At 36.4% G+C, this 26,427-nt stretch overlaps 2 protein-coding genes across 4 annotated transcripts; both read right to left on the reverse strand.

Moving 5' to 3' along the window:
* LOC127630722 (vesicle-associated membrane protein 8-like) lies at positions 1-5,287 on the reverse strand. Its single transcript, XM_052108456.1, has 3 exons — positions 5,123-5,287; positions 2,664-2,828; positions 1-2,485 (listed from the first exon to the last, which is right to left on the reverse strand). The coding sequence occupies exons 1-3, from the start codon at positions 5,147-5,149 to the stop codon at positions 2,321-2,323; spliced, it is 357 nt and encodes a 118-aa protein (XP_051964416.1). The 5' UTR covers positions 5,150-5,287; the 3' UTR covers positions 1-2,320.
* Positions 5,288-6,339: 1,052 nt separating this feature from the next.
* LOC127630932 (condensin complex subunit 2-like) lies at positions 6,340-26,220 on the reverse strand. 3 transcript variants are annotated; one of them, XM_052108839.1, is made up of 18 exons: positions 26,189-26,220; positions 24,290-24,506; positions 22,996-23,086; positions 22,821-22,910; positions 22,599-22,716; positions 22,298-22,449; positions 21,987-22,176; positions 19,591-19,670; positions 18,316-18,515; positions 12,621-12,766; positions 10,905-11,011; positions 9,956-10,075; positions 9,681-9,788; positions 9,455-9,589; positions 9,192-9,302; positions 8,690-8,766; positions 8,479-8,554; positions 6,340-6,731 (listed from the first exon to the last, which is right to left on the reverse strand). In XM_052108839.1, exons 2-18 carry the CDS (start codon positions 24,499-24,501, stop codon positions 6,672-6,674), a joined length of 2,073 nt encoding a protein of 690 aa, XP_051964799.1. In that variant the 5' UTR covers positions 24,502-24,506; positions 26,189-26,220; the 3' UTR covers positions 6,340-6,671. The 3 variants fall into 3 exon arrangements, with proteins under 3 accessions (XP_051964799.1, XP_051964790.1, XP_051964781.1); XM_052108830.1 differs by lacking the exon at positions 26,189-26,220 and adding an exon at positions 24,938-25,024; XM_052108821.1 differs by lacking the exon at positions 26,189-26,220 and adding an exon at positions 24,962-25,023.
* Positions 26,221-26,427: the final 207 nt, after the last annotated feature.

Raw genomic sequence — 26,427 nt, forward strand, 5'->3', positions numbered from 1 at the left:
TCTTTATTAATTACATTTTTTTTTACAAGTTACAAGATTTAAAATAAAACCCACATTTTTACATATGAAGTTCATAGAAGCTAAAGATATGAGATTGGGGTTTACAAACATTCAAGCCATTTTCATCAAACACAAACAAACAACACTTAAACCTCACCAAATCAGTGGGCGACAGTACCAGTCAGACTAAAATAAGATCAGTCAACAAAACCAGAGCTGTTTGTAACAGAAACTACTTATGAAGAGAGGATATTATGTGTGGATAGGACATCCAGTTCCAGAGAGGTTATTTTCAATGGGGGTTTTTTTTAACTAAAAACTGCAAACTGGACATTACAGCACAGGCTCTAAAATATTCCTCCTTGCTTTGTTTCAATAGTCTCAGGTTTTAAAAAGCTCCCACAGAGCAAGGCCAAACTTTGGCCAACATTTGATGCAGTACAAAAAATTATGATTACAGTATACTAGCGTAACTTGAAGATTCATAGTGACATATTTTGAGGAAAGATAAAAAGCACATTCGTCTAGAAAAATAACAATTTCAAAGATAGAAGCAAGACACGTAACCTTGTTCAGATGCTCTTGTTCCATAAGAATCTTTCATTCATTTTGCTGGAGGAAAATCTGTATCTGTTTTGAAGCTTTGTCCCATTCTATAGACACTTTCAATAATCGGTAATAATTTGAGAAAGAAAAAACTTCTTACAGTTTTAAAATTTGCCTAATGGAAATAGCTTGTTTTGAGCAATGCAAACTTTGTTTTAACAGTTTCAAAAACACATGCTTGTTTGACCTTTTATAAATGACATACATAATGGTACAGTGACCAATTAAATACAAAATACATAATCTTGAAGTACTAAAAGTATTCTACAATAAGCAACACCTTATATTATCTAATCTAACAGTCTTAAATATACTTAAAAATTCAGTAGACAGATCTTTTACCCATTACCTTCTCTAATTCAATGCAAGCATACAGTACGTGATTGTTTCAAGGCCACCTTCGGTATAGAAGAACCTGAACAATATTGTATTTATTATAAAATAGGTTTAAGAGAACCATAAAGACAGCTGAAGTGGCCATTAGATGTAAATGTAAAGACAATAGACTATTTAAAACCCTTCACTTAAAAGGTTTTGAAGCTTTCATAACGGAAGCTCTGCTATCTTTTAAAGGGTGCAGAGACATTAAGGGTTATGAAAGTATAGGAGCAAAATGTGCAAATTAAAGTGTGTATGTATGTATATATGTGAATTTATGATGTCATGACTGTGTCTGTATGTGGGCATAGGTGTGTGTGTGTGTAACTAGAGATGCACCGATCGACCGGCCAGGGACCGGAATCCGCATGCTCGGCCCGGACCGGTGATTGGCCGGTCAGCCTCACATCTTACCGATTCCAAGCCGGTCCATTTTGTTGCCAGTGGCGCAGGCAATAACGTCACAGCCGCATGTAAACATGTCATTGGCATGGAAGATCTTCACTGTGAGTGAAGAATACATAAAGTTCGAAATGTGTAATAATTGCAAGGCCAAAGTAAACTGTGGGGGAACCACAAAAATAACTTTCAGATCAACAAACCTAATTAGACATTTATAACACCATCACCCAGCTGAAAATACCCATTGGGTATTGTTGCCAGATTGTGGTCATAAATGATTTGTAATTTGTATGATGTGTCGATTGTGTGAGTAGGATGCGTTTCATTCAAGATCTGGCAACTGGACCACCTTGGAATAATATATTGATGTGATTATTCATATAACGTGGTTTGGGCCATACAAATTACGGGAGTTTTTTTTGGGAGAAATAACAAAACGGGAGACTCCCGGGAAAAACGGGAGTGATGACAGGTATGCAAGCCATTCCCGAAGCAGTGCTCAGTTTTACAACTGATATTTGGACATCTAACATAAGTTGAGCGTATTGGACACTTCAGTTTTTCAGATCTTTGGAATTGTTTTGTTAGACGAGTAATAAAGAGAAAAATCTGTTATATAAAGCAACTTATTTGCAGTTAATTGTTATTTCTACCTCTTTCCAGTCATAGAGTTGTTTAAGTGAAAGAAGATCCTGTAACTTAGTGCAGTTTGGGGGAAATTGTAATGTTTAATAATTTATTTTATTATGAAAATAAAATTTAGCATTGAAGAAAGGTAGATTTTGTTTGTATATGTGGTCAATAATAGTTCTTAGAAAGAAAATCGGAATCGGAAAAAATCGGTATCGGCAGGTCACACTTGCAAAAAATCGGAAATCGAAATCGGCCAAGAAAATTGCAATCGGTGCATCTCTAGTTGTAACTGATGCAAACCCTAAGGTGGTGGTTTGGATGAACTGGTTGGGATCACACCAGTAGCAAGGAATATGACAATCAGGACAATGATGATGACGACTACAATAATACACACAATTATCTTCACATTTTTCCACCAGTAAGCACAAGCAACCTTCTGAGAGATCTTCTTGAAGTTCTGGGCCTATGAAGGACAAAAACAAAAGACCATTACCATGTCAGCTAGTGTGGGACTGCAGCTGCTACCATCATAATACAACTAAAATAAAATAATGGACAGCACTGACATGATAACAACAGTGTGGCAGACTTATGGCTGCAATACACAGTAAGAATCAAAACGTTTGAAAAGAAAGACACACCCCAGCTTGCAGATCCTCAGATATGCCTATAATATCCTCCAGTCTTTCTTCACGGGCCAGGATTCGATCAACATTCTGGGTCATAATATCCTTTACCCCATCCACTTGAGACTGTAGAGACTTAACTCGACCCACCTCCTGTGCAGCCTCCACATCTCTCTGCTCCTGCAATCAGAGGAATTTTGAACCAAAATGTGATCAAAATGGCACTAAGCATACAGAGAGGGTTTCTCTTAAGTTCTGTTATGCACATATATTTGAAGTCAACCTCTGGCTCATAAATAAGTTGTAGCAAGGTTTAAAATTACTTTTTGTCCCCCGGTTATCAAACGATTAATATTATGTCTATAAAACCTACAATAATAGAGCCAGTTTTGTGATTTTTAATATATGCAAAGATTTAACCTTCATTCTGATAGAAGACCATTCATAATTTAACCCTTAACTGGATGTGAATTTCACCAATATGTGTGTTCACGCAAACGGTATACAGATAATTCACCACTGTTGCATATAGTATTTATTTGTATGAATATAGTACTAATTTATCTAGTAATAAATGAAGAAATAAACATCATGTGATAGTAAACTTGTATATGAAATAGTTCTATGAAATAATCCTAAAAATGTCATTTATGGAAGTGCAAAAAAAAAAAAAAAGGCACTTTTGGTACTCAAACCATTATAAAAAATGTATATAATGTTTAGCAATTTTGGCTTATACATATATATATATATATATATATATATATATATATATATATATATATACACACACACTATTAATAAGAGACATATTGAGTAATACTAAAGTGGTGTGGGCACAACTCCAAAAAATTAATCAGGTACAGGGTGTCAAATGAGGTCCCGGCCTCTAGAGACCCAAGGAAGTCTATGCGTTAAGGGTTAAATAATTAATATAAAGGTTACAATAATTGCTGTAACACATTAATTCATAGATTCATAGAAAATAAATAAAGCACAAAACATTTAATCTCAACAATGAACTACAAGGCAATAATTTATGTCCTACCATGATCAGACAGCTTAAACTGTATGAAAAACAGTGCTCAGTAACACCATTAGATGCTGATGATTAAATGTGACACCTTAAGAGTTATATTCACAAAAACTGTGTAAAATGTCTCCGCTAAAATAGTTTTACCACATTCAGGCATCAAAACCAGTAATACTGGTAAGAGAGCATAATCCATATAATAGCTCTTTTGCTTGTTTATGTGTCATTTAGATACTCAAGACAAGAGCAGTCTTGTGCTGCTGATACTTCATAGTTACTTCAAGATGTTACCAGGAACCCAAGAGCAATAGCATGTCAATGCCTTTCCATTTTAAGTAAATGGCTGTGTGTGTTTTGGTGTCATAAGGTCTGCAGAATGGCAGAAAGCTATTAGGTACCATCGGATACCGACCGCCTGAAGTACCACCATTGTGGCAAAATTGAATGGCAAAATGTTGACAATATTATGTGATAATAAAAAAACATAATTGAGAATAAAAAGTTGTTATATGCATTCCAGTACAATTGTGCTCTGCATGTCCTTAGTTCAGTTATTAATTGTGTTTCCATTATACAATGCCTATTAATAAAATGTTCATGACGGTAGTAAGAACAACTGCCTTAAACTTGATGATCTTCATTCTTGTTTATTAAATCAGGGACAAAACTTACGTTCCTCCTCTAACTCCCTTCAGCACCTCCTTCCAAATGTTTTCATATATGCACAATCCCTCATAGACCTGATCAGAATCTGAAAACATCAGGTCAATGTCCTTTATTTAAACACCGACACGCATAGAAATATAAGAGATGTCTGTGTTGTATGGTGAAATGATACCAGGTTTAAAAAACCGTTTGCTGAACGATTAACTGTTTTTAATTCTAAGCGACCCAGCAGCACGAGGACCTCACACATCTGGTTCATTTCAACAGTCAACGGACGTGTGATGTGATCAACAATTATGTTCACAATTATATGCCAAAACATATCTAAAACATTGGTTCGTTAATTTGGATATCGTAACGAGACGTTAAATCTTGCAAACCAGTTAGGTAAATTAAATGCCTCAGTGTAAACAAATCTGCACAAGAAAGTTTGAAAGCAAATTGGATGACGTCTGGGTATGAAAACTAGTATATAGATAGCTACACACTTGTTTAAAATTAATAACTCAGTAATCTCACAACAGGAACTTTAAGCCCAACTTGAAAAACGAGCCTAACCCTGTTTTACGTAAGTCAACCCACATCACAACCTGTGAAACTAAAATAAATCAAACCAACCAACTCTGGTTAAGACTCTTCCAGTAAGACAAAATTACCAATTTATTTATTTTAACGGATAAAGGACAGAGTTTGCGCAGTTAATTAGTGTACTTTTAAATAAAACAAGAGGCACTTGAGAAAACTTGAGGCACCTTCTGACAGAAACATCGCTTACCTTACTATTTGGATCACCCAACCCCATAATTTGATGTATTTTATGTCGTCCACGACAAACAATCACACGGTATCCTGTAGACTTGATGTCTGTAATTTGTTCTTCTAGTTATCGTCAGCTATGCACCGTTTCAACGCTTCCTCGTCCGTAATTGACTGAATTAGCTTTGGTCCACCTCTCTGTAGTGCCACTTCCCAAAGCATCCTCATGAGGGCGCTATATTCATGACGTACGCCAGCCAGGTGAGAGGGCAACAATATGCTCTTTAGGGACGAGAATTTATAATTTGGATATTTTTCTTACAAAAACGCATCGCTTCACTTCAGAAAGCCGTTATAACTCCCCTAAAAAAGGAGCTATATGGATTACTTTATTGATGGATGTGCTTCAAAATCTAAGGTAGCAAGGAGAGTAAATTCTGGGATAATTTTCATTTTTGAGTGAACTAACACTTTAAGTCCTTTTTTACTATCAATCTCCACTTTTACAATCTTCTTATTTTGCAGGTTCACATACTTCATACATAACGCCACCTACTGAACAGGGAAGATCATTTTAGAGTAAAAAAAAAGACTTGAATAGCCATCTGTTTCTCACCCACAATTTTATCACTTCTGAAAATACGAATTTAACCACTGGAGTCTGTTGGATTACTTTAATGTTGCCTTTATGTGCACTTTTGGAACGTGTACTTGCATTGTATAGACTTACAGAGCTGAAACATACTTCTTAAACATCTTTGAGTTCAGCTCATGAAAGTCATACACATCTGGGATGGAATGAGGGTGAATAAATGAGAGAATTTTCATTTATTTTAAGTTTCCTTTAAAGTGTCTTCAATGCCATTCACTGTATCAAGCTTTTAGATCACATCTAAATGCCCTCATGATTTGTGAAATTTTCTGTCTACTAATATTTCTTGGAAAGATTTATTTTTTCTTCAGTGTTTTGTCATCGGAATGACCCAAAGCACTTGAAACAACAGTACGCATTTAAGAGACTCGTTGTCATTCCCGTCAAAAATGATAGAGCCACACCATTCCCGAAAATCATAGTCTACACAAGAACACCAAACATTAGATTTTGTACATAAACTATAAACAACCTAACATTACTTTTATAACTTTATTTTGAAAATGAGAATGTACATCTAAAAATTATCATCAACGTTATAAAATTTAAATAAAGCATTTTAAAAAGTAACATTGACAATAGCAATTTCATGTTGACTTTTTTTCAGGATAGAGAAACAACCACAGTTGCTAAAAGATGTTACCAAAACAGGGTCATTTCTAAAGAAAACCATAACCCTGCAGTAAAAATGTGTATTTTCATATTATTTGTAAATATGTATTTTCCTGGTACAAGCTTTCAACATCTTTTATAGTTACACCGAAAATCTAAGTACAACATTTTTAACATGATCTTGAAAATTGTTAGGTCTTACACAAGTAATTTACAGCTCATTGAGAATATATATATATATATATATTTTATTTATTTTTTTAATACAAATAAGATATTTTTGTAGAAATGATTGTATCAGTTTTCAGTGGCCTTGTTTTATAATGATATCGGTCATGCCGTCAATCTTGTGCAGCTCCAAGTTCTGTTGATGGAAAGAACAGCTTTTAGATGTACAACAATCAATGCCAGATAAAACAAGTGCATGTATGAGATCAAAAACACATGAAAACAGGTATCTGCATGTAATCTACAACACATGTGATGCATACTAATGTTAACTAGGAAGTATAAACAGGGTTCAATTTACAGATGCTTCAAAGTTAAATTCTAGGACTTAAAGCACTTTTTAATTGTTTTCAAGGACTATACTGGATGTGTCATTAAAAAATTATTTAATTGTTAATTTGGTTCATTCATGAGGAAATGTTGAAATTCTAGTGTGCTACCTTAAAATTCACTTTTCTTTCCAACCAAAAAGTAAATAACTGGGTCTGTAAACAGTAGTCCATATGACTCATGTGCTATGTTCCATGTTTTCTAAAGTCACACAACAGATTTATGTGAGGAACTGATCAAATTGCAAATGGGTCATTCAAAAAGTGTTTACTTTCCAACATACAAAATATTGAAATTTTCAGTTTTTGCCCATAAATGCTGAGTGTAGACCTTTTGTAACATGTTGACATTATTTTTATTCATAAAGGAAAACTTGACTGTTGTTCTTTTATTATTTAATTTTGTTTCACGAACGAAGCAAGTTAACACTAATGATGGTTAAATGGGTTACAACACCATATTTTGTGTGTGAAAATTTTGCAGTTAAAATGGGAATTATAACTTTTAAACACACACACACACACACACACACACACTTCTTTTATTTGATAACACCAATGCCATGAAATCAAGGGACAAACATTCTTTTAAATTATTAACATTAATTTTGTTGAGCTTTTTTGCACTCTTGTTCTTGCACTAATGCTTGTATTAAAAATAAGTACAAAATAAACTTACAATTTCATAGAAGTGGTGTACCAGAAGAAGGGGACAAGGAGTTTTTTCAGGCAATTGACAATTCTAAAATATATTTTCTAAAAAACAGTCAAGCCATGTCATATTATTAAAGGTTAGGTTATATTCTTTTTGGCTATTTGAAAGCTTTTTCTTGACTTAAGTCAAGATACATGTTTGCCAACAAATTTGGATTTTGACCCAAATGTTGTCAGAAATAACTTATTTTGTGAGACACAAAGCTTTCTTCACACAAGGGGGTGCTAGAAGGCTCACAAAACGGAATCCTCCATTGATCTGCATTCAAATATCAGAAGGTTTTACATCTCATCTAATTGTTTTACTTTGGAGAGTAATTTGTAATTAAAACTGATGGTTGGAAGGATTCATACTTGTTAAATCTGCCACAGCAGTATCTATAAAATATAATATATAGCTAGTCACGTTATTGAATAGGACTTTTTTTTATTTATTTTTTTTTTAGCGGCTCTGAATAAGAACCATACAGCACACAGAGAGAAGTATGCCAAAAAAAATATTCAAAGAAAACGTGGGAAGAGGGGGATGTGCTGTTTGGCTGTAGACGTGTCGTCATGTTTTTCCAAAAATAAATAAACACATTTCATTTATTAAAGATTTAAGATACGTATTTAACTATTTTCTATAATTCAAGCAATTTTTAAACACCTCTTGGCAAAAATGGCTATTTTCAAGGGTTTTCCAGGACTTCAATTTGAAAAAGCCAAATTCAAGTACTTGTACAAACTCTGTATAAATAACACATAACATGCTCATATTAAATCAACATAGAGAGACAAAAAACAGAGGTTTTGGAAATATCATTATATATAGAAGACACTAAAACTTGAAGTACCCACTTTCTCATTGGCCAGGTGCAGAAGAGCAACAAAGGCCAAGGGTACTGAGAGATTGGTAGCCATTGTGGAGGGAAGCCTGGAAAAGAGGAAAGAGAAATGAATATGAATGCTGAAAATTGTCGCTCCTTAGACAAGAACAGAGCTAACAGTAATTCCTCCATGATCAGGGACACTGAAAAGATGCATAGCATGAAGCTTTGAAAAACTGTACCTTTGTACAAGATTTCTGACAGAATGGCTGAACGATTTTTCACTAGGTACTTCTGTTGTCTCCTCACTCGCCACCTCCTAAAAATAGTAAAACCAATTTATAACTTTTAAATCATCCAACCACAACAAGGGTGGATAAACAATAAAAGGACAATTAATTCAAAACACAATTTAACAGCCATACTACAAGTGATCTGAATTATCTGAAGGGTAACTTTAACTACAAAGAGAAAGTGTGAAAACATTTAGAAAGAGCTTCTCTGATGTCAGAAAGTCATCTGTCTGTAGTATTAGTTTTGAAGGGCTTGGTCAAATCTGTCAAAACTACTAATATTGTCATAAAGATACTAGATTTTTTTAATGGTATGAAAGGGCCAACTATAGGATAGTCAAAAAGATAATAATAATAATAATAATAAAAATACAACATCGGCAAAAACACTCCTATATATTAGTTGAAGGATTCAGAATTATTAATCTAATGCCCAAGAAAAATGGCAAACCTTGGCTGGGTTTTCTGGACTTTCTGTTAAAAGACTCCACATAGTGGTCTTCAGCTTCTTCATGTCCATCTTTTTAGCCATTTTGGCATAGTTTATCTCAATGGTATTAACCTAGATAAGAGAATAAAAGTAATAGTTATACAGTCCTCTCTTTTAACACATTTTCTGAGGTAGGTAATAAAATAAAACACTGCATGATCACTCAGCCATTGTATGGTGTAGTTTCCCAACAACTATTCTCTCTATATCTAACTATATCTTACCTTGTGAGGCTCAGGAACAAGAAAGTCCTCTCCATATGTAGAGATGCCATCTGTGTCAAGAGAGAAAGGGTATGGTCTGTCTGTCTGAGAGTCATCGGATCCTGCAAAGCCATCAGCATCTTCACTGTCTCCCTCCTATTCACAGAGAAAGCTATGCATTAACATCCACTTCATCCATGTGTTAAACAGTCTCCATGACTCCATGTGACAATAGTGTTAAATATACCTGAAAACCAGGACAGAAGTTGGCTGTGTCATTGGCATTGTTGTAGTCGTACTCTCCTATTTCCTCACCCAGTTCTCCTGATAATCTCTTCTTGCCCTTTGCATTGAGCTGAATGAGGACAAAACCATAATGCTCAGCACCATTTGCAACAAGACAGCATTAGAAAAGTAATATTGCTGTAAGATTTGGCATAACTGGTATTCTGAAGTGGACACTACAATGCAATTGGTTGTTGCAGAATAATAATAATAATACATACATATACATTGACTTACTGTGTTAGAGGGTTTGAGGCTGAGTTGTGATAGGTTACTGGGTGGATAATGGAAGTCTGCTGGAAGTGTGGTTTTCTTATTGGTACTATTTAGAGCAGATTTACTAATAGTAGTTGCTGCCTGGAAACAACAATCATATAATTATGGCAAAGTCATCTGTTACTTGCTTTTACAAGCGTATTAGTTAAAGTTGAAGTATGTAACTTTTCAATGTTAAACACATGTTTTGTCCACAAAAAAATAAATAGATAAAAACTGTAAACATTGTCTCTCTGTGGCACTATAAAAATGTCTCTGTTTTGAGCGACCTGCTTAGACCCAACCATAACATTACACAGCCAATGGAGTGAGTTCGGGCAGGACAATCTGACTGTTTGAATAACAGCAGACGAGGGCCGTATTCAGAAAGCTGTTTTGAAAACCTTGTTTGTTTTGGCAATTCTGTTTGGTGGCGCTAGTATCGCAGAAATTACAGTACATACTTCATTCAGCTTTGAAGGAATTAAATGTACTTTGCTTAAAAACATTGTTTGGTACAAAACAAGACACACAAAAAAAATAACATTACAGTACTAAGGCAGTTACATGATTAGTTACATTAGTGATGGTGACAAGCAGTTCCTGTCACCAGGGTTTCCACACATTGTACCCACAAAGAGCAATTTCTAGCCAATGTAATGTTTAAAGCTCACTAGAATTGTTTATATTCACTAGACATTTCCTTTGACTTTTATAAATTTCCATGTACAAAGAAAAAATACAATGACAAAATGCATATAACTGAAAATAACTACTTAAAACTAAAACTCTGCATGAAATTAAAATTGATGCAACTATTTTGTTAATTGAATGATAATACAACAGCATCCAAATAATTTTCTTAAGTCAAACAAGCCTAGAAGTGCTTTAGTGTGAACTGCATAGTAAAACTGAGTAAACAGGTACTTACTCTAGTTGTCTTAAAGTAATTATGAAAGTGGATATCTTCTTTAAAATCAATAACCAGGGGATTCTTTGGTACCCGCTTCCGGAGTTCTTTGTCTGGTTTGTGATCCTCTACATAAAGATTTTAGAGAAATTAGGTGAATAGCACAACTACTAAATACACTACTAAATAGAATTAAAACATGAAAAGAAAAGAAATCTGCAATAAATATTCTAGTTCTATAGACCAGTGTTTCCCAACCACTGTGCCACGGCACACTAGTTTGTCAGGTGTGCCATGGAAAATTATCAAATTCCACAAAATAAATAAATGCATGAAAAAAGAATATTTCAGGGATCCAAACTCCTCACCTTCAGGAGAAATTCGCCTTTTTGAAACCATAATCGGTCACTTTTGTGATTGTGAAGAGCAATGACTAATGTGTAAGTGAGACAGATATTTATACACGTTAAGGGTCTTTCACATAACTTGCGTCAGCGCTGCAGAATACATTGAAATCTATTAAGTGACTTTACACTCTTAAGTTTTTCACACACAAGTTTTTGATCACCAATAATGTCTTTGAGAGTACTAAGCAACAAGAAATATTTAAAAACTGTCCAAATTTGTAGAGACAATGAATGTCTCATAATTTCTTTTAATTAAATATTACCTTATGGTTTACAAATATCAGGGACCCCAGTTATTGAAGTAATTTAAATTCACCAAGAAAACGCTTTTATTACTTTCTGCTTTCAAAGCAACTGCAAGCTTTTTCTCTCTTCCAAATACGTTTTCAAATGTTTATTGTGCACACCTCCTGCTTTTAAACGTTGCAAACTCGTAAAATCGCCTCCGTGACGCTTTCTGCAACTCTTTGTCATGTGGAGGGCAATGCGGCAATTGGCGCTCGGTTCAGCCTCCAGAACCAAATTAAAACTGAAACGAGAAGTTGTCTGTCCGAGGCAAAGATGCTAAATCTAATAACAATTGCCTCAGCATCAGTCTCCCTTGATGCGTTTGATTACGCACAGGCAAGCACACAGTTTAAGTCAATGCAGACCAGGAGGAAGGTTTGATTTGTCGATTGAGTTCTGTTCAGTTCATTAATTACGTGTTTTGTTCATATTTTTATCGTATTTGTTTTTGTAATATTGCGTTGTTCATATGTTGCTTTTTAGTGGCCTCTGTGGTCACTGCGGGGAAAAAACATCCATCTGCTTCCTGTGGTGTCTGTTGTTCATCTGTTCTCTTCATAAATAAATAAATGCATAATCTGCTATATGCTCGTCCTGTAAAATCATGATTACAAATGAAAATTTGAATTAAAATAAAAGCTATTAACAGTCTTATTATCATTAAAATATGAAAATTAAAATAACGGGTAATAGATTATGATGGAATTTTTACGACCCTGTCCGTCAAAATGACGGACGAGGAGAAAGTCTAACGCAAACACTATGTGACAAATTTTTTATTTTTTTACATAGCCGAATTTCAAACATTACAAGTAAACATGCTACTAAGATGGACAGAAAACATTGACAAGTTCTTGAAAAGGAAAAAATTTGACCATGGTTAGCCTATGTGGGATAGTGGGTGTGCTGTAGAATTTTTTTTGTCATAAAAAGTGTGCTGTGGCAGAAAATGTTTTGGGAAACACTGCACTAGACATCAATACTACAGACAAGCACCTAATTATAATTAAGTTAAACACTTCTAGACTAAACCAAGAGTTACGTTTATGTCCAGGTTTGAAGAGCCAGTAGCCAGGTCCGACCCAGGTGGCCATGGTCCTGGGACTGAAGTACGAGTACTCTCTGGGCTGATCAGACAACTGCAGACACATGGTGGCAATATCCACCTTGCCAATAGGAATAACACCTCTGAACACAGTGCGCACACACACACACACACACACACACACACACACACACACACACACACACACACACACACACACACACACACACACACACACACACACACACACACACACACACAATTAATTTAGCTGCAAATAAAATGGGTTGGAAGGTTGTAATTGTTCAGCATAGGCAGAGACAGAACAATGCCCAACATGAAATATGTAAATTTTCATGGTCATGCCTAAATTAATGAAAATATAATTCTAAACAGTATTGAACCATGACTATTAAACCTCAACTATTAATTTTCTTAATAGATCGGGCCAGTGATTAAAATTTGTATTTGCCCTGCCAATATTTTCTCTGGCCAGGACACAAAAATGTAAAATGGTTTTATTTTTTTTAACCGTCATGGCATTAAAAACCGTTCCCGAATCGGCATATTTATATATACACACACCGATCAGCCACAATATTACAACCACCTGCCTGCCTAATAATTGTGTAGGTCCCCCTCGCACCATCAAAACAGCGCCAACCCGTTTCTCAGAATAGCATTCTGATATAATATTCTTCTCACCACAATTGCTCAGAGCGGTTATTCGTGTTACCATAGACTTCGTCAGTTCGAACCAGTCTGGCCATTCTCCATTGACCTCTCTCATCAACAAGGCAATTCCTTCCACAGAACTGCCGCTCCTGGATATTTTTTGCACCATTCTGAGTAAACTATAGAGACTGTTGTGTTTGAAAATCACAGGAGATCAGCAGTTACAGAAATACTCAAACCAGCCCATCTGGCACCAACAATCATCCATGCAAATATCTAATCAGGCAATCGCGTGGCAGCATTGCAGTGCATAAAGTCATGCAGATATGGGTCTGGAGCTTCAGTTAATGTTCACTTAAACATTAGTATGTGGAAAAACTTTGACCTTGTACCAGATGGGCTGGTTTGAGTATTTCTGTAATCTAATCTCCTGGGATTTTCAAACACAACAGTCTAAAGAGTTTACTCAGAATGGTGCCAAAAACAGTTTTGAGGACAGAAATGCCTTGTTGATGTGAGAGGTCAACAGAGAATGGCCAGACTGGTTCAAGCGGACAGAAAGGCTACATACATATTGTATAAATAATGTATAACAAATATATTAAATAAACAAAGTAGGTGTTACGAACTGCTCCGAGACACGAATGTTGAGATCCAAATGCAGCTTTAATTAAGGGGCAATCCAGACACGTAATCCAATATTCAGAGCATCCAAGAGAAGCACAGGCATAACTAGGGATGGTATCGTTAAGGTTTTAATGGTATTACTACTCTTACCGATACTGCTTATCGATCCGGTACTTTAACGGTATTCTTAACTGTTCTTTTTGTTATATATACACTCACCTAAAGGATTATTAGGGACACCTGTTCAATTTCTCATTAATGCAATTATCTAACCAACCAATCACATGGCAGTTGCTTCAATGCATTTAGGGGTGTGGTCCTGGTCAAGACAATCTCCTGAACTCCAAACTGAATGTCAGAATGGAAAAGAAAGGTGATTTAAGCAATTCTGAGCGTGGCATGGTTGTTGGTGCCAGACGGGCCAGTCTGAGTATTTCACAATCTGCTCAGTTACTTGGATTTTCACGCACAACCATTTCTAGGGTTTACAAAGAATGGTGTGAAAAGGGAAAAACATCCAGTATGCGGCAGTCCTGTGGCAAAAATGCCTTGTTGATGCTAGAGGTCAGAGGAGAATGGGCCGACTGATTCAAGCTGATAGAAGAGCAACTTTGCCTGAAATAACCACTCGTTACAACCGAGGTATGCAGCAAAGCATTTGTGAAGCCACAACATGCACAACCTTGAGGCGGATGGGCTACAACAGCAGAAGACCCCACCGGGTACCACTCATCTCCACTACAAATAGGAAAAAGAGGCTACAATTTGCAAGAGCTCACCAAAATTGGACAGTTGAAGACTGGAAAAATGTTGCCTGGTCTGATGAGTCTCGATTTCTGTTGAGACATTCAGATGGTAGAGTCAGAATTTGGCATAAACAGAATGAGAACATGGATCCATCATGCCTTGCTACCACTGTGCAGGCTGGTGGTGGTGGTGTAATGGTGTGGGGGATGTTTTCTTGGCACACTTTAGGCCCCTTAGTGCCAATTGGGCATCGTTTAAATGCCACGGCCTACCTGAGCATTGTTTCTGACCATGTCCATCCCTTTATGGCCACCATGTACCCAGCCTCTGATGGCTACTTCCAGCAGGGTAATGCACCATGTCACAAAGCTCGAATCATTTCAAATTGGTTTCTTGAACATGACAATGAGTTCACTGTACTAAAATGGCCCCCACAGTCACCAGATCTCAACCCAATAGAGCATCTTTGGGATGTGGTGGAACGGGAGCTTCGTGCCCTGGATGTGCATCCCACAAATCTCCATCAACTGCAAGATGCTATCCTATCAATATGGGCCAACATTTCTAAAGAATGCTTTCAGCACCTTGTTGAATCAATGCCACGTAGAATTAAGGCAGTTCTGAAGGCTGAAAGGGGGTCAAACACAGTATTAGTATAGTGTTCCTAATAATCCTTTAGGTGAGTGTGTATATATAATATATATATATATATATATATATATATATATATATTAAACAAAGATAAACAAAAGATAAACAATTACACAAAGATAAACGTTATATAGGCACAGTGATTTAATTTCAGGAAGGTCTACTAACATTACTGTTCAGGTGTGGTCTAAAAAGAAATCTAATAAAGTAATCAATTGTAAAATAACACTACATATTTTAGCATAGATAGATTAATGCTTATTAATGCAGAAGTTATTCATTCAAGAACTGTAAGTGATTTTCTCTTTGCCTTTTGTGGTTTGATTCGCAGTAATGGCTCAATCGTCAACATGTTTATTAGACTGCTTGCCCCTTTAAGACCGAGTTCAGATCTAATAGGCTCCTGATGCACCATATTTTCTCCCAACTATTTCCATAACTACGTCCATTTAAGACATAAACTGTGTTTAAGTGAATCTCCAAGCCGGTCGTTTTGACATATTTTTGTGTATAGTCGATCGTTTAGACACGCACATGAAACCCAAAGTAGCCTATACTTTGAACGGTATCTCTTGCGCTCTTTTTATTATTAAACGCGTCCCGCAATTTAGCAACAGTAGCTAGACTGCATTTTACAACAATCACCGATAGTGCTGATTCTGACGTTAAGTTTGAGTTTTAGGGAGAAATGTCAGTGCACCGCTGTGAAGGGAAGTTGTGCTAGAGAGAATGCGGCTTATGTATAAATATTATTTTTATAATCTTTGGAAGGCGAAATCTAAAATAAAATCAGACTAATATCACAGATCTAAAGTGTAATCAGGCTACGTGAATAGCTAAACTGCATCACAGACAAATGGTTTCATATTATTATACATAGAAATGGCTGGCGAGATAAAATAACTTTCTCTTTTTAGCAATAACAAAATGTACTTTCTTAATTTCTCCAGTACCGACAGCAGAACCGATAACGTCCGAGCTTACCAAAGCCAGTCCTTCACTAGCCTATAGTGCGTTGGTATCTTTTGTATTACTTATTTCTCTGCATTGAGTGACAACCCTCTCAAATATAAGACACACAAACAGAACAAATAAAAGTCTCAGATTCACTGTCTGTAATTGCAAAATTCTTGCTTGCTTATTGTGACAATGCAACTTCAACTACGCTATCAGTATCCAAAGTAGCAGAACGTCATGTCGCCTATCGCGTTTTTTCTTGAAGTTGGCAGTAACATATCAAATGTTTTTAATTAAATATAAAGGAGTTATACAAATTTAATCCTTACCATTTTTATTTTGACACCGAACGTGCTGTCGTATTTACTTCAACTTCACAAGGAGCTTTTATTGTGAGACAGAAAAGGCAATGTGTAATTGGCCGTTTAGAATGTCCTGCATTTTCTGAAACTCTGTAATTTCCTCCTTTTCTATTATTCTGTGCCACATTTGTAGATTTGTATAACTTGTAGCAGTTATTAATGTTTGGAAGTGTGCAAATGCTTGAACGTCATCACTTTGATTTCACAATGCACTTGAACTGATCTGAGAGCACCGGCATGCGTGTGCACACATAAGTGCATCACCGGTTTGTTCTGAACCACACACAGACCGTGTTTATGTGTCTTTAAATCACAGCCTTTTGTGGATTAATAATCACTTATGGCAATAACTTGCCATTCTGATGTTATTTGGACTAATTGTGCAGCCCTGAAGGATCGTGAAAGTCACTGATGCGCTCTTTATGAAACTTATTGGCCAAATGAAAGCAAATTAAAATCATCGTGATATTCACGATATTGGTCAATTTTACATCGTCAGCAAAATTAACGCCATTATATAGTTAATATTCAATATATAACCCAGCACTTCCCTGCATCTGAACATCTCTGAAAATTATTAGGCTAGGTTCACACAGTCAGTGTTTGGGATTAACAACCGCATTCACTTACAGGTGTGAGTCTTTATATGTCCAGATCATACAACAGCTTACAGTAGTGGCTTGAATAATGTCTGAATGAACGAACACCTGAAGTCAAGCCTGTTGTGTACTTTGACAGCTGTAACCATAGTGACAGTTACTAAAGTAAATATGAAAGATGGCAACGTTCATAACACGGCATGTCTTATCAGAATTTGTGTTGCATTATTAAATAAGTCCAAATGATGTGGGAGTTCATTCATCAGATAGACCTGAAAATTTGTTTGATTATAGAATGTGGTTGTCACACTCTTAAATAACCATCCTGTTTGTGAACGCAACCATATTAAGCACTCAAGGTGAAATAATGGGAGAAAATTCACTTTTTTTACTGTGGGATCAATACTTGCACTCTCTCCATTTCTGAGTGTGCATGCACGCTAAATAGTGTCTACACTGCACAGAGAAAGATGATGAGAGAGATGCATGAGATGAGATGGATTTACAGTCCAATAGAAAAACACGATTTCTTGTGCTCCAATGTGTGGATTACTCACTTTTTACCATGTTAAAATGAAAAATAAATAAATAAAATCTGTGAATTTCTGGCACTGTGAACACTGAATGTGGAGGTTCTTAAAATGTTGTGTAAAATGTGCAATCCCGCTCTAAAATTCAAGAGGTGAGTTTTTTTCCCCAGCAGATTTCTACATATTTGTAATAGATGCTAAAACACTTGGAAAAATAGCGAGGACAGTTCTAAAAGAGTGTGCACGCTGTTGCGCAATCACGCGTCTGTGCCTTGGTGCATCCAATATATTACGCACTCGCGCATCTCTGAGGCTTGGTTAAAAGACTATGTTCGCTCCATGTAATTTTTGTGCTCTATCGCTAGTTGTCTGCTTTCACTAACATCATAAATAAAGCACTGACTGCTAGTTCTAGCAACTGGCCCGAATCGCTCTCACATTGGCCCCGGGCCATCAGGCAGCCCTTAATGTCGAGCCCTAAAAACAGAGTCGGTTTGCAAACCATTACAAATACTTTGGTGCAATACATTTCCAAAGCACTAACCGTCCTCTCTCAGGGCTCTTTGAACAAGCTTCCCTTTGTTCCTTGTACTCCTCACAGTCTGGCCTGCCTTCATCCACATCTGCATCAAAATGATCCCCAAAGCCTGGACCATCATCAACATCTGGTTCAATGTCTGCATTGACATCGAATGCATGGTCTCCCTGCTTCATCTTCTCAAGCAGCTGGTTGAGATGTGTGGTCTACATTGAACATTTGTGACAAAAGAGAAGATAGATGAACAAACATGGTGGGCAGGGAAACATTTTGCACCATGATATTTATAAATTATATTTGCATGTTATATTTCTAACAGAGATCAGCTTAAACGTAATTTAAAAAGTGCTTTTATATTTGATATGACTAGCATAATGGGGAAAGGTCAGGGCATATTTTTATATAGACCTTATATTTCAATACACGATAAACTCAATCGACAGCATTTGTGGCATTATGTTGATTACCACAAAAAATTATTTCCCTCCTTTTCTTTAAAAAAAGCAAAAACTGAAGATGCAGTGAGGGTTTAAGGGGTTAAAAGGCAGAGATTTGAAGCCTATAATTTTATTAAAGCACTTACATTAATTCTTCTGTTAAAACTCATGTATTAATTGAGTTGTAAAGTTGCTTAAATTATAATTTTTACAGTCATCATTTTACGGGTCTTTGACTGTACATCGTCATGGCAATGAAGTTATACTAACATTTTCTGTGTAAAATTGTAAGTCAGTTTATCATGTTACCACGCATATCGAATATGTCTTCTGACTATATTTAACTCAGATTTGTGAGAAAGAAAAAGGGCAAGTCAGGTAATCAATATTATGCCACAAATGCTGTCGAATGAGCTTAATTTGTATTGACCCAGAATATTTCTTTAAAGCTGATGTAACTTTTTTAGCGTTAAAATACTTTCTTATATCCAAGCTTTATATCTAGAGACAACTATAAGAAAGACATTCCTAGTCTTAAAAAAACTGTAAACACTGTCTCTGCAGCACTATAAATATTCCTGTGTTTGTTTTGAGCAACCCGCTTAGACCCCACCCCACAGCATTACTTAACCAATGGCATGAGTTGGGGCTGGGACTATCTTGACTGTTTGAACAACAGCAGACAAAGGGCATATATGGAAAGTTTTGTAATTCCATTTGGTGGCGCTAGTGTCACAGAAATTACATAATTCAGCTTTAAATATTTATAAAAATAAAATCAACATAAACACACTTTACATCATCTTTCAGAAGGAAGAGGATTTAAATGCCATTAAGAGGGTACCTGCTCAGGAGTCCATCTTGTGAAAGAGAAATCCTCTAAGGATGGACAGATTGGCTTGTCTTTCAATGTCTTCAGATGACCTTGAAGAATCGGAGACATGATTTATTGCACTCATGTATTTAAACATATTGTTGTTAGGGGTGTGCAGCGAAGCAATTATCTGTATTTGTATCTGTTCATATGACAAAACTATCTGTATTCAAATACAAACAGGTGTGGTTGGGGTTTAAACCGGAAGTGCATCAAAATTAAATGAAATGCCCATTTTTAAACGTTACATTTATAGTTTCTATTAATAAAATATGCCTTTTCATAATAAATTATCATCATTATTATTATACAACTATTATTTTATATTTTTTTTCTTAACAGATGAAGCTGAATTTGTAGGCTACATTAACTGTAAATATGTTGTTAACTGTGGTTTCTCCTAGTATTTGTGTTATTAATATCTGCATGAAACAGAATTTCCATTTGTCTGTGCATGTATAACAACAGTATTCTGAAGGCAAGAGGTGTCAAGCAAAATGTGAAATGTCAAGCACATATTTTAAAGTGAATAATAAAATACAAATTCAAACATTAAAAGAAATTAAAATAAAATCAATATAGCCTAAGAACAGGTGAATCCCCCCCCCCCCAAAAAAAAAAAATCAGGACTTTTTTATTAGACACCATTATTTAGTTAAATAACAATAATAATGTTACATTTATGTAGCACAGTTTAAAAAAGAAGAAAAAATAGACAGAGCATGTTTCAGTTTTACATAAGGAAGAATATTCCTAATAGATGAATACTCTATGGAGCATTTAAACCTTTATAGAGCATTTATATTTAACTTTTTTGGGGGGGAATAAAGTCTCAACCAGATAATTTCCTTATTCGCTGATGTGAATATACATGTGGTCAACTTTAAGAGATGGATAGACAGGTGTCGACGTGAAATCATCACTTCAGGTCAGGAATTTAACATTGTGCTCAGGTTTAGGCTATAAATTAATACATGGGAATCAGATGTGAATCATGTGATACATTAACATAGACATAGCAAGAAGTTGAAAGTGTATACTGTATGATGTTGCATCTTAATGTTACACTTGATAAGCTCCAGGGTAAAGTTGCGTCAGCTGTGCATAAGGTCTCACTTAAGTTGAGATTTAAAGTTCACACTAAGGGCTTAGTAGCTACTAGTTAGTTTCTGTTAGTCAGAGATTACTTTGGTTGCATCACCTGTTCTTAATGCAAGAATAACTAGGTCGTAAGCTCTCAGTTAAGTAATGCGAAGTCGCACAATATGATGCTTACTTCCCATGATCCAATAAGCAGCCTTCAAATTAAATGCACAAGTGTTAAAAAGCTGTGAATTTCTTGTTATTGTTAATGTTTAAACATTGTTTGCTCACGTAACTGTCAGCTGTAATAAATTATATCCCCATTGAAATATGATACATAATAAAACAAGATTTCATTAATGGTATATTTAGCCAATGTAAATAACAATATTCAATAAAAGTATATAAAATGAATAAGGGGCAATACATAAAATGCTAATACAACAGGCGGGAAAAATTTAATTTTTTTTCATTTTAATTTCTTATATATTTCGTATACAGTATGTTGAAACTTGACAATGGGCAGCGTACACAGGAAAGTGCACCATTAGATTGGTTTCATGTTGAAGTAGTATGTTTTTTACATTATGTTTTCTCCCATAAATGTAAACGAGTGCCAACATCATCATATTTGTCGAGAGGACTAATGCCTCCCAACCAAAACATGAGCCCATTGATGTCATTATATGAGCCTGCTTTTTTATTCCATCCGTTACTCCTGGTCGGAGGCTTCCGTAAATAATTAGTTTATACACAGGGTTATGTTCTACCTAAGTTTAATGGTGAAAAGATTTATTAGTGTGTAAATTGTAACTTAGTGCCCATTTACACCACAAATAGGCTAATTTGTAACTTACGTATAGCTGCTGCGCACAATTAACAGAGATTGAAAATGAGACCACGGCCATCTCAATCTCATCGTGCACATGTTCATTCATAATGTTTATACTTTCTAAATATTGGCTGCACAGATTCAAACACTCGTTGTAATTTTTTATTTGTTTATTTAAAATGTCACTTTATCCTTGTGCCTCTTGGATAATCAGTCATACAAATATTTTGTATATTATTCAGATGAATCCATTATTCGTTTTGAAGACATTATTTGTGCCTTTCCGAATAAGGTATTCGCTTTGGGCACATCCTGAATGGTTGTAAATATATAAGAATCTCAATGCATGCAGAAAGCTTTAGACCATAAAATAGCTAAATGTTTATCTTTGAACCCAAGAGTAGACTGACACATCACTTAGGACTGTGTGAGATGTGGAAAGCCAGTTTACCTGTAAATGGTGAGGCAGGAACGTGCTGAGGAGAGATCTGTACAGGAGGAGGCTGTGACTTCAGCAAGGTCATATGTGAAGGAAAGCGCAGCTCACAGTGACTGTCCTCAATGAGCAGCACGGAAAGGAACACTCCTGCTGTACTGTTCTCATCAAAGGAAGCAGCCATGCGCTGGAACATGGGGTCCACCTGCACAGAGGATGTTAAAAGTCTTCCTGTAGGTTTTTATACTGCCATCACAAATGCATAATGGGTCAAATACCATATATTCACATAGATCACATTTCAGTCACACTCTGGTATTATTCACCTCACACTTCATCTCGGATTCAGAGAGATTGATGTTACTGAGGTTCTGCTCCACTGTCTTCTTTGGAGGTCTTTTCTTAGTAGTTTGCTTTGCAGCCACCTGCTCTCCCTGACTGCCCTCTGCTAGTTCTCCTTCCTCATCACCATTTTGACCTGGAATGAGATTAGATATCCATATTACTGTGCATGGTCCTGGGAGGTCATAGCTCATCCACCTAGCTTTCTGAACAATCCAACCCACACAATGAAGACATCACATAACAAATCAGTACACATGTGACTTGCCTTGGATAATTACTCACTCTCTTTTGGTTTGGTCTCTGAACCCAAGCCTCCCAGAACTCTGTAAGCATCAGCGTGAACTGCATCCACCCTCACCGCATAGATTTTTGTGCTTGCGTCCAGGGTGCCTGCTGCCACCTAAATGAACACATAAAACGAATTATAACACAAAAAATATGGTTTTCGTTAGTCATTGTAATCTTTGTGAAGAGATGGTAAACACAAATTCTGTGAGATTATACCTTGAAGTTGAGCTCGGAGTCTTTCTGCTTGAGAATGTCTGCCATGTAATCAATGAGGTGCAGGCCAAATGCATTCTTTGTGGTAATTTTCTGAAGTGAAAAGTTGATCATTAGTCCTGTCCTAAGGGAAAATGCTGTAAACTGCACCATTTGTAAATGTTATAACTTAACAGACATTTTCAGTGGAGAGCTTGATGCAGGTTGAGTAATGTTCAGATATCTGTGCAGATGACAGTTTAGGAACTGCGGCAGGGGTGGCTGAAGAACTATGTTGGGAACAAAAGATTGGACTGTATGCATTGATCTACTTGTCATATGAAATACACATTGGAATAATGTACAGATTTTTGCAGTTTCAGAAGGATTTTGTAAACAAGAAATTGGTACTTTAATCAAATCTAGACAGGATACATTTCAAGTAGCCATCACTCACACACCTTACCTCAAGTAATAATGCTAAACTGCTATTTGGCACTAGAAAATCACTTGCCATTATATCAAACACAGCTGAAAGCTATTTGTTCATTAAATGAAGCTTAACATTGTCTTTGTTTTTGAGTTGCCACCGTATGCAGGTCAATATTAGGTCAAAAATGGCAAGAAAGAAAGAAACAGCATTCTCTATAAACTCAGTCAATCATTGTTTTGAGGAATGAAGGCTATACAATGCTTGAAATGGCCAAAAAAAATATTAAGATTTCATACAAAGGTGTACACTAGTCTTCAAATACAAAGGATAACTGGCTCTAACAAGGACAGAAAGAGATGTGGAAGGCCAGATGTATAACTAAACAAGAGGATAAGTACATCAGTATCTCTAGTTTGAGAATAAACTCCTCACATGTCCTCAGCTGACAGCTTCATTTAATTCTACCCGCTTATCAACAGTTTCATGTACAGTAAACAGAAGAATCGGTGGTGCAGGCCTTATGGGAAGAATCGCAAAGAAAAAGCCACTATTGAAACAGAAAAAAAAAAAAAGAAAAGAAACCGATAATTGGAAAATAATTTTATGGATCACAACCTCATTGAGCGTTTGTGGGATCATCTAGACTGTAAGGTGTGTGAGAAGTGCCTGACAACACAACCATATCTATGGCAAGTGCTACAGGAAGTGTGGGGTGAAATGTCACCTGAGTATCTGGACAAACTGACAGCTAGAACGCAAAGGATCTGCGAAGCTGTCATTGCTGCACATGGAGGATATTTGGAACACTTTGAAATAGTTTAAGAAGTTCTGAAAATCTTTTGAAATTGTAAAAGTAATTTTTCATGTTATTAATGTCCTGACAATACATTGTGATAAGTTGAATGACACTTTGGTGAATAAAAGTACTACGTTTCTTTCCATAAGAGCAAAATCTGTTCATTATTCAAAACTTTTGGCCACCAGTGTATATGCCCATAAATGTGTGTACTTTAATTTTATGATTTTCTCGCAGCTAAATGGCCCTGGGGTTTCGACCTACCTGTGGCTACCGGCCTCGTTAATGGAAGAATCGTTCACACCATGAAGGTCAATTACTTTGGACCTGCGTCTTTGTCTTCTCTCCTGTGCGTCGTCGTTTCCCTGAATATTGTCCAAGAGTGGTGTGCTAGTGGCCGAAAGAGCCGCTTTGTGTCCCACTGCTGGGGAGGACCACTGCCGTTGACGGGATGTCGGGGTGCTGAATGCGCTCATGGCGACTGAAAACCAAAACTATGGATCAATATTGGTTTGTTTTACATACACAGACAATATGTTCATATTTACGAATTGCAGTGAGCGAAATGGTGTACATTACTTCAACTATCACGGCAAGGCCAGAGACTTTGACATGTAAACATCGTCAAGAAACGATTATTTCATTGAATGAAATGATCATACGAATAGTAAAAGCAAATCTTTATTATTATTATTTTTTTTTTTACCAAATATTGACAATCATACATCAAAACGTTGAGGATTCTTTTATTTTTTTCTCTCCAGTCTGAAGTACGCAGTTTCAGTTTCACAAAACTCATGCTAGCTTGCGGTTAACGCTTCAGAAAACGCAACATTTCAAATTATAAACTGTGGCTTTAAACGAAACCTTAAAGACTCTCAAATTAAGCATAAAAACAAAAGTTGAAATTACCAGCTGTAAACTGACGATTTATACCTAGTATCTCCGGTAACCGATCCAAACTGTTTCTCTCTGTCCTATTCAGACGACCATTTGAAAATGAGCGCCGAATGGTTACATAATTTCTTCTTCTTCTTCTTCTTCTTCTTCTTCCTTGGTGTTTTACGGCAGTTGGCATCCAAATTGTTGCATTACTGCCACCTACTGTCGTTCTATAACTTAGTCCTTGTTAATTAGATTCCTCCATCCAGTCCAGTCCTCCTTAGGAAATCAATCAAATATTTCCTTCCTTGATCATTATTTCCACATTCTATACATTTAATATTGTACTCTCCTATATCCATTCTCCTTAGCTGTTCCTTCATCTCTTCCCTTTTGTAGGGAATTTTTAGAATTGGCCCCTAAGTATCCCTAAATATCAAGTCAGGTCTGCAGTCGCTTTCTCAACCTGGATACTCGCGAGGGGAGATTTACAGTTCACCGGATTCTCACACACCAGATCATATTAGATCATTCTCAAAAGTTTATTGTCCAGCTCATCACCAGGGCTGGACTGGGAAGAGAAATCAACCCAGGATTTTACATGGTAATTGGGCCATGTGTAGGTGCTGTACTTTTCTGCATATCGTGGCGCCATTTTTGCGGTCCGTTCTGCAATGCTTATCATAGACCATTTGGCATGTTTCTAGGTCGACCAACCGGCCCGCTTGGTTCTCCCGATGGCCATTCCGCCCGATTGACCACCCAAACATATTGAAAAAATGTCCCCATATTCCCTAATGTCCGGCATTATCAGCTAATACTTTATTCAACTTATCCATTACCTTTAATACCTTCGTGAATTCACCATCATCATCAGTGTGACCCGGGATATATGTACAGCATTTGTCACCAATCATTTTACATACTCTTCCGTCTTTAGCCAAGAGGTCATCCAGAAGGCCCGTTTAGTTTTTTTTAAAGAAACGTTGCTGATAATAATATAAGTAATTGATCCCCTCAGTGTTTTTTATTTGGGGTTATCCATAAAAAGATGGATTCAAAACCACTAGCAATTTAGTTTCGGGCTTTGAACTGGTTTGGAATACCTCTAGGCTGTCCAACACTGTCTAGATGTACTTCAGGGTCACTTCGGCATCACTTTCTAGGTACTTTCGTTTCCGGGTTTTTACCTGTATCTTCATAACAGATCTCCTGTAATCTTCCTGTAACATTACCATAAAACATAAACCATCATACATTATTTCTAGGAATTGGAATTACACTTGCTGTTGTGTTGACGCTGAACGGGCGTAGGCAAGCACGACCACCTGCCATATGCAGAGCGTCAGTAGGAATGTTTTCATGTTGACTGTTCTTTGTCCCTCCTCAGGTCCTCCTAATTCGCAGATTCCCGGTTAGGCACTGGCACTGCGTGTTCAGCTCCTCCAGTGCTTTTACCGTTCACCCTTGAATCAGTGAGGCCCACCTCTGGTGCAGGCTTCACGCGGCTTGTGTGGATC

This window comes from Xyrauchen texanus, chromosome 3, assembly GCF_025860055.1.
Source record: "Xyrauchen texanus isolate HMW12.3.18 chromosome 3, RBS_HiC_50CHRs, whole genome shotgun sequence".
NCBI classification, from domain to species: Eukaryota; Metazoa; Chordata; class Actinopteri; order Cypriniformes; family Catostomidae; genus Xyrauchen; species Xyrauchen texanus.

Bases quoted from the DNA above. Each gene is read 5' to 3' on its own strand.
- LOC127630722 (XM_052108456.1), bottom strand. From the start codon at position 5,149: ATGGGGTTGGGTGATCCAAATAGTAAG. The intron at 2,829-5,122 runs GTAAGCGATGTT...CTCTGATTGCAG, and splicing joins TGGGTGATCCAAATAGTAAG to GAGCAGAGAGATGTGGAGGC. The intron at 2,486-2,663 runs GTGTGTCTTTCT...TGTCCTTCATAG, and splicing joins CTGAGGATCTGCAAGCTGGG to GCCCAGAACTTCAAGAAGAT.
- LOC127630932 (XM_052108839.1), bottom strand. From the start codon at position 24,501: ATGAGCGCATTCAGCACCCCGACATCCCGTCAACGGCAGTGGTCCTCC. The intron at 23,087-24,289 runs GTAGGTCGAAAC...TTCCCAACATAG, and splicing joins AACGAGGCCGGTAGCCACAG to TTCTTCAGCCACCCCTGCCG. The intron at 8,767-9,191 runs GTTTGCCATTTT...TACTATTTTTAG, and splicing joins GTCCAGAAAACCCAGCCAAG to GAGGTGGCGAGTGAGGAGAC.